This window comes from Lissotriton vulgaris, chromosome 1_2 (assembly GCF_964263255.1).
Source record: "Lissotriton vulgaris chromosome 1_2, aLisVul1.2, whole genome shotgun sequence".
Taxonomy (NCBI): domain Eukaryota; kingdom Metazoa; phylum Chordata; class Amphibia; order Caudata; family Salamandridae; genus Lissotriton; species Lissotriton vulgaris.
The window spans coordinates 62,947,480-62,961,673 of NC_141686.1; the positions used below are offsets into that span (position 1 = coordinate 62,947,480).

A 14,194-nucleotide genomic window follows, 5' to 3' on the forward strand; every position below is an offset into this window, starting at 1 on the left:
TGATGTCCTTGCCTCACCGGAGCTTTTACCTCCACCTAACTGGGTAAGCAGGGGGGGGTTGGGAGTTCCTGTGTGAACTCAGTTTAGTTTCTCTGCTGGGACATAAAGCCGGAGTATAACTTGTTGTTCCTTCTTTCTTAAGGTCAAGGAGGGGTTCAGTCAAAGTGCAGTTGGATGATTGACGGGACTAACGCTGCCTTCCCTGCGAAGTTCTTCTCCCTGTTTTGTTTACCCACCTTCTCCCTACATCGAGGTTGCTCATCACCCTGAATATTAATCGGGTGTGGGGTGACAGCGGTGGGGGTAGCGGATTGGGGTTATTCTTCACTCCCGCAGTGTCGGGCTGGTTGGCAAGCGGAACACCAGACACCTTCAAATGCGCTGCACCTACCGGCCCAAGATCCACGACGACACATTACCCTGTTTGTTGCATTATCACATGACAGTCCTGTTGTTAATCGGGACCTGCACCGCACCTCCCCTGATGGACAAGAGAAAAAGCTTTCAATGTCAGCCCGATGGCATAAACCCCAAGATATTGTTGTCGAGATTTTGATCAACTGAGGACCACAGACCCCTGATCTCCACCTCTCCCAACTTACAGCTCCAAGACAGTATAATGCAGTCACTACAATGAACTGGGATGCAGTAGGAAAACCAACGTGCTTTATGACAAGTTGGTCCACCTCCCACCACTGAAGAATCTAATCTGTCTCCTTTGAGATGCAGATGCAACCCCAGTGTTGCACCAATCAGAATTGGAGGTTCCACTGCAAGGCCTGCGTGTGCCACTGAGCACTAGGGACCAGGACAATGCATGAGGCCAGCAGCCCAAGAAGCCTCAGAACCAACCTTACCCAGACCCTGGATTGAGCCAAAACATCAAGTTTATCTCTTGAATGTACCGGGCTTCTTAAAGGAGTGAAAAGGCCTTTAATGCCATTGTGTCCTGGGTGGCCACTTTTTATTGGAAACAAGAAGCACAGAACAGTAGATCCACATGTAGTGTATGTAATTCAAAGCATATTAGTTATCAGACATTCTACATAGGAAACCATGAACTGCATAATACTGCAGATGGCGCAGTGCTCTTAACATGCATAACCTTATGTATTTGAGACCTACACAGTAAAACAGAAAGAGGGTTATACAGCAGCTCCATTTTAGAATCCTTCTACAGTCAAGAACAGAATCATAAACAACCCAATGTGATAATTTGATGTTTCGACTGTAGTAGTATTATTGAGCCCATCTCATTGGGACAAGGATGCAAACATCATCACTCCCTGATTTAGTCTTATAAGTCGATGGTGCAATTCTGTCCATATAGTGGGGTTTATGAACAATAAATGCAAGTTACTTTGATCTACAACATGAAAGGCATGCCTGATCATCCGTGTCCAAAAACTTTAGCATAGTCAGTCGCTCCAAGATCGCGGGTAAAGCTGAAAAGCATCACCATAAAACCCAGTAGCTCGCATTCAGTCATTATGCATGATCGCTGACACTGTCCGTAATGTCAAAGCCAGCCTTTTATAAACATTTTGCAGCATCTTGTCTGTAGGAAAACTGTTTGGACTAGGGTTTTTCTGAGCTCATTGGCACAGCCTGCAAGATCTCACTGGCTATGTCACAAAGGACATGTATGATGGTCCGAGGAATCAAGAGCATTTAGGGACTCGAGTGCCAAGCTGGGGATAGAAAATACACTTTTGCTAAATGCATCCATCACATCCATGGGCTCTGACTCCCTATCTGGTGGTACAGAAGGAAACCGAATTAGGATAACTTTGCTTGGACACCTGGGTTGGATGCTGGGTAAGAAGAGGCAGGGTTTTCAGGGTCTGGCCAATGTCATCTAGCCAATCGTGACTACCAGAGGGAGCCCCTGAACTTGCACCTGAATGCGAGCTGCACATCCCCTACTGTAATACTGGTGTGGAGGGAGATGCTGGGGATCATACAGTGTTGAAGGTTGTGCTTTTGTGATTTCATATCCTTTCTATACTTATGGCGTGACATGGATTTGGACTTCCTGATGGCTTGGCATGAGAGTGGCCCTCCAGTGTGGAGGATAAATAATCTTGTGACTTGTAGCTGGAAGAAGATCATTGTTTGGAGTTTGATCATCTCTTATGGTCTGCTACTCAAAGTTTCACTTCCAGCTCTATGACTGTCTTTCAGTGTATCATGGATCATCTGTCATATGACTTCAGGTCATGACCCGAACCGAGGCACCCAATGAAAATGTGGTGCAAATCCATGGCTGACATCTGCTTCTTGCAGTCATGGCACAGTTTAAAACCTGTGGTCTTGGGGAGAGTCGTTTTTCCCTTAGCACACTGTCGAGTTCTGGAAATTTGGCATCCGTACAACTGACAAAGTTAAGAGTGGAGCTCCAGATCTGCTTCGTAGGGCACTAAAAGAAAGGAACTTACACACCTGGGCATCATCACTTTGAGGCAATGTGAACCCGAGGGTGCTGGAGCAATTGCTGTTGAAAATCTGGATCCAGTCTGGCACCTGTGGATATTCTAAAGGTGAGGAATCTGTAGCTATAAGTATTCGTCAGCATTTATTTTACAAGTAGATGGTGCAACTTGTAATGCTGCAGGCTTTGGTGGTGTAAATTATCTAACTGTGTCCATTATCCGGTAGACAAAGTTGATAAATTGAGATATCTCTTGTATTTCATGTTGTCGGCAGGGTTTTTTTTTGTAAATATCCTCCACTGCCTTCTAAAGGAAGACCTTAATTTAGACGCTTTGTTATAATTGTTGTGAAGCAAATCGCTTTACATTTAGGCATATCACTAATCCATTGGCTGTGGCTAACAGTGAGTAATTCCTTACTATTAGCAATGAAATGGGAAATTATGCATGATAGACAAAAGTCTGAGCTGAGAGTGGACACATCCAACCAGTTTGAGCAGTAGTAGTAATATTAGCCCCTCCCCACTTCATTTACATTCAAAATCTCTAAAAGGCAGGTGGAGTATTCTGCTTAGAAGAGTGGGTCAGTGTGGCTTCCTGCATTTCCACCCAATGGATATACTTATAAAAATCCAAAACAGCCACAAGCGCAGTCAAGAAATTTGTCAAAGTCCAGCCTATAAGTGGCTTTGATGGCCATGTTTCTGTCCAACCCTTGATCCGGTTGAAACTTTGGCGCTCCCAGTCATCACACAACCAAGTGAATTTTTCATTTGCCAGGGCAGCACATGACCTGCCAAACCAATGCTCAGCGGAAAAGGAAAGCACCAATAGAATTCTCAATTGTACAACCTCCGCAAATGCTGAAGACATTTTCTGCCACTGCCTTTCTAATGCCCTTTGATGCCAATGGTGCAGAACTTTTTCCTTTTCCACCTGCTCCATGAGATCTTCATTTCTACTGCTGGTGACAGTCCAATAGTACATGTTAGCATCTTTTTTAACTCTGCCCAACAGCAAACCTGTTATACTTAGTCACAGCTAAGGATACAACTGATTTTGTGGCAGTCAAGCGTAGCAAATAATTCCAAAGAAAAGATGCAAAAATTCAGCGCATATAGGGAACACCCTCATGATCACAGAGTTTAACTTAAATTTTAGGTGCCCGATGGCTTTGACCACTAGTTTTCATAAAATGCAGGAGAAGAATTTAGAGTTTATAGATTGTTCTTTCTCCTTAGCAGAGTAGAGCTATGCAGCTTTCTATAAATTTTCCTGAAGCATGAACTACAGAAGAAATCAGAAGAAGTAAAATCAATTTGAACTGCCCAGCCTTCCAGGCTACTGTGGGCAACAAAGTGTTCGACTTTTTGCCGAGGTTTACCAGGTCTTGCCTGTGGTGCCCAATACAACATGGGGCTTGTTGAGCATTTCACATGATAAGCAGATGGGCAAGGATCAACAAAGACCTATTGAATTGCACCTTTTATTCACCTACTTGAACCCGCCCAATTCCTAACTGAAGAGTTCACATAATACTGTCTATGAGATTTTCCTTATTTTTGTTTCTGGCAATTCAGAAAAAAATTGATGAAAGGATGGGGAGCGCTATTTTATCCATGCTACCATGCAGAACAATGATACTCTTTCCTGAGAAGACCATCAATCATTCAGAAAAGCTTGCTTTTTCCAACCATGCCCACCATTAACCCAATGCTACTGCTAGAGGCTTTGCTCCAAGAAACCACTGATTTGGTGACAGGTGCCCCATGGCAGCCATCCCTTACCATATGATAAGAGAAGAGCAGAAGTGAGTTGTAGCGCATAACAGTAACTGATAAAAATAATAATAAGAATAATGATTCCAATAATTACAATACTACTAACAACTCTAACATGCAGCATACGAAAGGGATATAACTTAAGAATTATGACATATATGATGGACCTATATCAATGCATTGAACAATACATACATTTAAAAATTCACACACATATATAAATATATATTTATTTACACTTAACACAAATATTATGCGTGTCAGGAAAAAATACAAAGAGGTAACAATCTTTTCGTAGATAACATAGGGTTACACAAGTTTTCTCTATGAAAGATTATTTTATACCATCCTTACATAATACTTTCAGCTTACTATTGCATTTACCAACTGCAGTACCCAACCAACAATTAGATAAGTAGTAAAAAAAATTACCTGGCTTGTTTACATTTTGTATTACCCAATGATAATAACGACAACGCATAATACAAACGTGTTGAACATTATTTTCTTGCCCCTACCCTCAACCTTCACCTTTCTGCAATTCAATGTCCTCTTCCCATTCCTAACTTGTGTCTTTTATGAGTTAACCCTAAGAGGCAGAGAGAAACAGAGACCATAGATACCTAGAGATTAGTACCGAGTTCTGGATCTTACTGTGTCTGGATCTTGTTGTTGTTCCAAAAACGCAGAGAACTCCAACATGTGGAGCTTGCAGCTGGCAATGCTTCGTCCTTGCCAGGGGGGAGATGTTGGGGCACCGGAGAGGCCAGTAGGGGCATCGAACCCTAAATACAAAAACAATATTGCGATTTAACAAAGATAGGGCGTAAAAGACAAGAGTAGTTCTATAATGTCACTTGAGAAATGAAATGGGATCAATGTTAGCCAAAACTCATATCAACTGTTACAGAACATACCCACGTAAAAAGGGATTTAATTGGTAGACTTTCATTTAGCGGCAGTGATAACCAAGAGAAATTGTGGTAGATTCACCTTGCAGATAAGACCGAGAAGGGAGTGGTGACTTTTGCAGAAAGTTACTATGATGTCTGAAAGATGGTTATGGGGACTAGATATTTGGGTACTGACTGTAGTGCAGTTCGGAGATACATTTCTGGTGTTCCCGGTTGTGGAAGAAATTCCACCATATGAAGAAGGCATTCGGCTAGGCATGCCACCTCAAGCTGTCTCCTCTAATACAGCAATAGGTAGTAGATCTTGCAAAGACTGACCTAAATTAATGTTATAGAGGATAACTTTATATAAAGCAGATTTTCTTTTGCTTCCTGGGTGGAAGATGGAAGCTTGTGGAAGTGGCAGACAGAGATTGCAGCCAGATAAATCCTAAACCAGCCCCTAGCCTAGCACATACAATGATATTTATTATTAATGCACAACCAAAAGTAGGCTCTAATTGATCAAGATTTCCCGGGGCTGAGAAGCTTTCTGGCCTGTATAGCAATTGTAATATATTACTATTGCTAAAATATTTTTGTTTGCAATGATGTTTAACTGCTATCCAATCACCCTACTTTCCATTTAGGGGAAAACTATTGAGAGGTGTGTGACTAACCTGCTTGCCAAGTTCAAGGCCAGAAATAACCTTCTGAGGTGCTATCAATCTGGGCTTTGCTCTGGCTCCAGTACAGAAAGAGTGACTTTGTTTTCAACAAAATACCAAAGACAACCTGTAACTGAGTTCTCAAGGGAGGTTGGAAAATATGGAAGACAGGCCATTGGCAGCTGGGGCACACAAGGTAATACAGAGGCATACACTTGAAGGCGATGGCTAGCAGAGGCAGGACAGCAGTCACACTGTTTTGGGGTCCTTGTATAAAGCGTGACACCTATTGATGGGTGCCTGACATCTTTTTGTCTGTTCTAGGGCTCTCACTCAGTTAATCTCTAGCTTTGCTTTCCCCACCAATGTTGTTTTAGGGTTAACTTCCTCGATGTTTTCATTCCTTTGTTTCTTTTCCCCTCTACAAGGACCTCTAAGGCTTACTACCTTATGGAGATTCCGAATACTTGGACCGGGTGGTGGTGTGCTGATGGTGTCTATAGGGCTGTGTCTTTGGGGTCCCAGGGCTTTACCAGGCGCATTGAGGGCTTAACATAGTCTACTCTTAGGATGGAATGTGTATGTCATTTGAAAAACCTAAATGGCATTTACATACTTTCCCTGGTCATAAATGTGTTAGGTTAATGGCATTAAGTAACTTGTTATTTTAAGTCTCAACCAAGACTCTGACTTTAAACATTGCCTATATGAGTGTTGAAAGGCACCTCCTGTAAAGGAAGGCAACATCGGTGTTGAGTCTTCTCTACCATCCCTGCATCTTTTTATTTTCCTGCGCAGAAAAATTCCCTCCGAATTGTGCTTTATATTTCTAATTTGGGAGACTTTCTTTAGGGAGACTGTGGCATTGACCTTTAAATCTGGTCTGCCTCGCTTCTTAGTGGGATGAGGGCATTCCGAACAGACTCACAAATACGGTGGATACTAGTCTATTACTGCAGGCCATAGGGTTCAATGAGGCATAGATTGCTCAGAACTTTCTAAAGTTAGACCCATTAAAGACATCGTTATTGCTGTTTATGAGGTACAACTAACTTGTTGAAATTCAGTAAGAGCATCAGGAGATACCCTTGAAAAGTATCCACTCTTTCTCATTCTGTTAAGTTTTCAGAGTTCCTTCTTGAGTCCGAATATTTGCCAGATAATATATTTCCCTCTATTAAGTCTCTTGGGTTCTTTCTCCACTCTGATTTGTTCATATAAAAACATATTTAACATTATTTTGTGCTCTGCTCCTTACTACATCCATCTTCCTCCACTGGGATTCTCTTTAAATTAGGCATATTTGTTATATAAATAAGATGCTATTCTAAACTGTAACAACATCTTCTTTGTTTTCAGGAACATGCTTGAAAGATTGAACTGATATCAAGTTACATACTGGTGATTTAACTGGGTTTGCAAGGTTGAATACTATACTATACTGATTACTTGAAGACATTGATAGCAGATGCTTCTAGTACACAAGCAATATAGGTAATCGATTATATATGGGTCTTAGACAGACTTTGATAGGCGCTCCATACAAGGGAGTGTCTTTCAGTTGACTATTGCCACATTATTTAAATTTAGTTTCGGTTGGACCACATAAGTAATAGGGACCGAGAGAATCCAGTGGCTTACCAATTAAAAATAATCGAGATAATGTAGGTTTGAGGTTATAGGAAATGCATATCTGCAGGAAATTGGTTTACTCGTTGAGAGGAGGGTGAAACCCTACTCAAGCAGAAACCACCATCCCTGTCAGGGTGGAGTCACGTGCAAACCCTAACTTAACCTGTACTCAACCCTTGGGCAGCTTGGCACAGATCAGTCACGCTTAACTCAGAGGCAATATGTAAAGAATTTGTGCAACACTTCAGACCGTGACACTGTACAAAAAACACCAGCAGAGGATCCCACACCAGATTAGAAAAAGAGAGTAGATTTTAATAAATGTAAGAAGACAAGAACAACAAAAATGCAATCAGTAGAACAGGAGCTATGGAGATTTAAATATTTCAGCGTAAATAGTGGCAAAAATCATAAAGTGCCAACTATATATAGTTGCGCCGAACCGGAAGTCACAAGTTCAGGCCAACCATGATGGAGCATGAGCCAGCTACAGGGACCCAATTAGGCCAGCTGAGCAGTACATTAAGTCCTGGTTGTAGAACTTTGCGAGGTCCCACGTCGAGTTTGTGTCATACAGCATAGTGAATGTGCTTGTTCTGAGGAGCTACGATGCGAGGTCCTGCATCATCGTCGAGGATCCTGTCGACAAGGGCTTGCAATGAAAAATTCATAATCGAGAATGCGTCACGCACCTGAGGCGATGCTTTGGTTCAGAGGTCCTACGAAGCTGTAAAGCAAAAACCTGCGTCATCGTCTAAGCTGCCGTTAACAAGAGATTTACAATGCGAGGGCTGTGTCAGGGATCAATCATGTGGCAACGATTCCGATGCAGGCTGCAAGGTCGATGTAGAGTCCATACGCTGAGAGAATCCTCGCACCGGAGGTGATGAATCGCTTCTGCTTGGGGCTGTGCTGTACAGCAGAGGGTATGCATCGGTTCTGCTGGATCCCTAAATGGGTAAGCAGAGCAACTTCAGGTTTTCTTCCAAGGTTCCAGGACTGGGGTAGCCTCACTTGGCAGTGTAGAATTCACAGTTGCAGAGTCTAGGTGTGGGTTACAAAAGACTAGCCCTTGAAGTCACTTTAGTGGTCCTGCGTACAGATTACAGATCCAGTACTCCCCACCCAGTGAAGAGGGCAGCAGGTAAGCACCGCAGGCAATAGTCTTTCAGGGCACCAGTCCAGCAGAGTGACTGCCCTTTCAGCAGCACAACAGACCTGACTGGAGAAGTGTGGCTCAATGGTTAGAGCAGGCAGACCTTGATGCAGAGCTCCGGCCAGGGACCAGGGTTCGAATCCCGCCTCGGCAGGTCTTGGGCTCATAAATTCCTCTGACCGGATATTCTCGCATCAGTGCCGATTCTAATCATGGGTCACGCGCTGCAACTCTGGGCAATAGCTTGCTTAGTCTCCACAACGGCCCCCACAACGCCGGGGATGCCTGGTTTCACCATGGGGGTGCCCAGGAGTGGACACTTCACATGGAAAAAAAGGAAGGGTTCCCTTGCGGTATTCGTACAAGCGCTGGGAGACCCACTGCGGGTAGCTGTGCTCTATCCAAGTGCAAAGACATTCCTGGTGGAGTCTTCCACAGGTCCAGAAGTGTACACAGGAGTTGGTGTCTGAGATCCAACATTTATACCTGGTGCCTCCTTTGAAGTAGGATACGCTTCTAGAGTATTTCTTTTCAAGTGCACGTCTCCTGCCTCCCCTGCCGTGGCTCCAGACTAACTGAAGGGGATAGGCACCCCTTTATGTGGAGGCAGTACACAGCCTATTCAAGTGTAAGTAGGGCTGTGCCTAAATTCGCCCTCCTATCCTGCAGGTCAAGGGCCTTCCAGACACACCTAAGCTCTCTATTTTGTGTGGCAGTCTAGGAGGAATTTATAAAGCCCAGCTGTCAACTACACACAATCATGTAACCCAGTGACAGGCTGCAGGCACTAACTCACTAATGAAGGAAATACCAACTTTCTAAAAGTGCCATTTTCAAAATTGTAATATAAAATCTGACTTTACCAAAAGAGACAGTTTCTCATTACAATTCAAAGACACCAAACATGAATTGGTTACCTGCTCTCATTTTAAATGTAATATGGTAACTCCAATATTATCCTATGAGAGAGGTAGGCCTTGCAATAGCGAAAAATGAATTTAGTACATTTTCACTATCAGGACATGTAAAGTTTAAAAGTACATGCCCAACATTTTAGATACACTATACCCTGCCCTTTTGGCTGCCCAGGGTCTACTCTGGGATAACATATATGTATTAAAAAGGAAGGTTTGAGTCTGGCAAAAGGTTTATTTTGCCAGGTTAAAAAGGCCATTTAAACCTAAACACACAGGCTGCAATGGCAGGTCTGAGGAATGTTTAAACTGTTAGTTGGGCATGCAATAATTGCTTTTGGCTACTATAAGTATATTACAGGCCCTGGGTACATGTAGTGTTGCTTTACTAGAGACTTATAATTAAATTAAATATGCCAATTGGGGAAGAGCCCGTATTACCCCGTTTTAAGAAGAGAACACATGCACTTTAGCACTTGTTAGCAGTGGTGACATGCACAGAGTCCTAAAGGCAGCAAAAACATGATAAACAAAAATGGAGGAGGGAGACAAAATGCTTGGGGGAAGACTACCTAAGGCTGACAGGTGTAAAAATATCTGAACGTATTACAGCAGGAGCAGATATTTCATGAATACTTGAAGAAGATGGTCCAATTTTCCGGCAATTTAGAACTCACCATAAATTGAGTTTTTTTTTTTTTAAGGCTCATTGGACTCCGCCAACCTTGATATGTGTGGAAATTGGGTTACTGGTTGGGGGGAGGAGCGGTGATTCTCTACTCAAGCAGCAACAGCAGTTTGTGTTAGGGTGAAACTCAAGTAAACATCAAATTAACCTGTGATCGACCCTCTGGTAGCTTGGCACAAAAGCAGTCAGGCTTAACTTAGAGACAATGTGTAAAGTATTTACGTAACGCTTCAAACAGTAATAAAGTGAAAACACAACATAAAAAATCCCACACCAATCTTGACAAATAGAGCAAGATTTAATACATTAACGACAAAAATCCAATCTGTATAAACTGATATGTGCAATTTCAAAAATGTAAGAAAAGTATAAAGCCTAAAAGGATAACGCACCACTTGTTGTTGTCTAGTCGTATGAGACCAGGTAAAAGTAACAAGTTCAGGCTGATGGCGATGGACCACAGGCAGGATATAGAAGCCCAGTTTAGTCCAGCTGAAAGAATTATCTTGAAGAGTCCAGCATGAAGGGTTCCGTTCACGGTGGAGGGGGCTATGAGAAGCAGGGAGAGCAACATGGATTGTCATCTATGTCGCGCAAAAGGCATCCCAGAGTCACCGATGGTCGTCGCTGTGTTCGAAGATCCTGTTGGCTGTTGCATATGGAAATTCATGTTGGTAGTCACTAAGGGCTTTTGATGTTGTAGCTCTAAGTTAAGATCTTGCATTGCCAGGCATCACTGTCAGTCACTGTGGTGCAACTTCGTGTTGGCAGGCAGTGTGGGCAGCAAGATCTTGGCACACACAGGTTGGTTCGCGGTCACAAAAAGCCCAAAACTTCAGGATTTCTCCCTTTCCTGGTGAGAGAGCTCAACTGATGCCACACCAATGATCCAGGACCTGAAGGGCACCTCATGAAAATCAAGAGCTCACCCGAGCAGACGCCAGCAGGGCTCGGGCACGTCCAGGCAGTAGGTCAGCTGGGCAGATTCAAGGGAGGCTTGGAGCTTGTTATATTGCTGTAACTCAGAATAGGATGTCAGTCAGCTGGCCCTTGGAGTCACTTCATCCTCATCTGAAGGGTGCAGGCCCAGTCTTTCTTCTCAACAAGCAGGGCAGCAGGCAACAGGGTGCAGGGTTGCAGTCCTTCTGGCAGTACAGCAGCACAGCAGTCCATCTGAGTCTTTTACAGGTTCAGAGGTGTACTGAAGATATGCTGAGGGTCCAATATTTATACTTGGAGCCAGCTTTGGAATTCCTGCCTACCTGCCCTGGTCCCAGCTTGTCTGGGGGCACAAAGGTATAATGCCAAAACCCTTTGTGAGTTTTGCTCAGGCAGAGCCTTTGTGATGTGCAATAGTGGTAGATAACAATTCCACCTGCCCATCAAGTCAGAGATGGTCCATCATGCCAAAACCTATTCAGCTTTTGACTCACTGTTTGGGAGAAATACACAAAGACCAACTGCCAGCTACACTTAGTTATGGTGTCCAGGATACAGGCAGCATGCACCAAATGGTTGGGTCAAAAAATGCCAACTTTCTAAAAGTGGATAAGATTAATTCAAGCATTCCATCCATCACTGTTTTGTAAAGTGGCATTTGCGGATTTGTGACTTAAAATACAACTTTACCATTAAAGACGGTTTTGAATTACAATTCATTAGACACCAAACTGACATTCCTCCTTGTTCCAAATTGAAAGTTATCTCTTATTAAAGGGTAACCCTATGTGAGAGGTAGGCCTTGCCGTGAAAAATGAATTTAAGAGTACATGTCAAAATTAAAAATACATTCCCAACATTTTAAATACACGGCACCCTGCCCTCTGGGCGAGTCAGGGCTACCCTAGAGGTGCCTTATATGTTTTAAAAAGGACAGTTTGGGTCTGGCAAAAGTTTTATTTTATCAGGTCTCAATGGGAGTTTAAACCTGCCCACACAGGTTGCAATGCCAAGACTGTGGCCTAAGAACATCAAAAACGAGATCAGCAAAAAATGGAGGAGTAAGGCAAAAGGTTTGGGGGAAGACCACCCAAAGTCTGACAGTTCTAACAATATGACACAAGCTATGTTTTTTGCTGTATAGTTGAACACTGTGAGGTTGCCCTACAGTAGCATGCAACACGTCACAAACTATCAAAATAAATATATGAATTTGGTAATGCTCTAAATTTTGCACATCACGATTTTGATTGCATGAGACTCATTTAAGTACTGAAGAACAATGCAAATAAAGTTGATAGGAAAGCTTTCTTGTTGACACTACAACTCTGACTAAAATGCCTAACATACCTGGCATATGAAGAGGAAGTGAAGTCTGAACAGCATATGTCTGTTGAGCAAATGGTTTCACACTAAGAGAAAACACAAGAAGAAACAACATAATTTCTGAATGAATCTATTAGATTAATGTGATCTCGGGCAATAAGTATTTTTTATTTGTGACACCAAAAATCAACTCATTCAAAATGTGTTATAGATACTAATGTTGTATTACTTGCTTCCTTATTAAAGCCTCAGTCTGTCAGCTATTTCCTAAAAATGTTAGAAAAGGAATACAATACAAGAAGGACCAACATCTGCAAGGGAGAAAACAAATGAAAATATGAACTACAAACAGATTAAAAAGAAAAAGAGCAAAAACTGCTAGTAGAAAGAGCTTTAGATTGCATCATTAATGCCCTTAGTTGTCATCTGCTTGTTGATCTTGTTGCTTGGAAGATTAGTGCTCTCCTGCCTGACTATTGCTAATACATATAAGTGCTAAATTATGGAGTCAGATATTGAAAAGCAAATGTCTCTTTCCGCTAGGCACCAGTCCATAGTAGCTAACTTAAGGTAAGGATAAAAACAGTTCTGGGTAAATATACTTTAGGATAATGCACCGCTACACTCAACTCCTTGTCAATTGCTTCCATATACTGGATATAGTAAATTAACTCCTTCGCGCCTTTCTACCATATGAGCATTCTCACTCCATCACCAGGTGCACGTTTGGTAGGACAGAGGTGCATCAATTTTCTAACAGCTATCCAAATATTAAGCCAGTGATTATAACATTCTATTAGTACTGAAGAAGGTTATTGATTTAATTCCAGTTGAAAAATGGCAACAAGAATTAGAAAATGAGAGTTGTAAGTGACTCACAGCTGTCAACAGTTGATAAAACCCAAAACAAATTGTTTAACCATTGGAATATGAGAGGTGTGACTGACTCCCACATGATCCACTGAATCAGTGAAAACTTCTTTTTTCATTATTTAAAGATGTTATATATCTTTTTTCCTTTCATTTCACTTTTCCATAGAGATACGGAATGCTGCTCATCTTTTTATATTTCTAACTTCAAACCTTATCTTTGGATTGCAGAAATCACATAGGCTCCAAAGATTTTACAATCCTGAATCTTATTAATTATTCTGTCATCGTGCAAATTTGAGTTCATTTTAGCTGAAGAATAGCATGCTATGAGTGAGACCTGTTGGACTAAAATGTGGTACCATGTAGCAAACAATACTAATTCATTAAGCATAAAATATGTTCCAAACCAGGTTATGCTCACAGTACGCTCATGGCTGTAATAGTACCATATAGGTGTGGTGAGGTTAAGGCGTGTGTGTTATTTTTATTAGGCTTAAAGTGTGTGATAAATATTAAGCTAATTCATGGACTTCTGCAATAGTGCAGCAGTAAAAAATATTGGTAATTGTGGTTTCTGTCTGGTACAGCATCTAACGGTTCTCAATGGAGGGGAAACTGAAAAGGCTCAAGGCACAAATAACTTACATTTTATATCTAAGAAGAAATCGGAGGTGATCACACGAGGGTATGTGGTATTTAAAAACTAGGAGAAAAATAAGAAGATAAGAAGGGGTCAGGATACAAGAGTATGACTAGATCTCCTTCCAAGCAGGAAGAGTAGATAGGTGAAGTAGTAGGGGAGTTTTTCCACATGTGTACACTAGGATCAATAAGTAGCTTGAGAATCTGGAGATTGAACATCAGAAAAATTGGAATAGTACACTGCACTCTG

At 42.1% G+C, this 14,194-nt stretch overlaps 1 protein-coding gene across 1 annotated transcript in view; it reads right to left on the minus strand.

The window, feature by feature from the left end:
• Window positions 1-14,194, minus strand: part of TEAD4 (TEA domain transcription factor 4) — a 516,557-nt gene that overhangs the window by 159,105 nt on the left and 343,258 nt on the right. Inside the window, exons 6-7 of the mRNA XM_086952464.1 lie at window positions 12,454-12,515; window positions 4,868-4,998 (exon numbers count right to left, since the gene is read on the minus strand). Coding sequence (XP_086808590.1) covers window positions 4,868-4,998; window positions 12,454-12,515 — 193 coding nt within the window. The remainder of the gene's footprint in view (window positions 1-4,867; window positions 4,999-12,453; window positions 12,516-14,194) is intronic.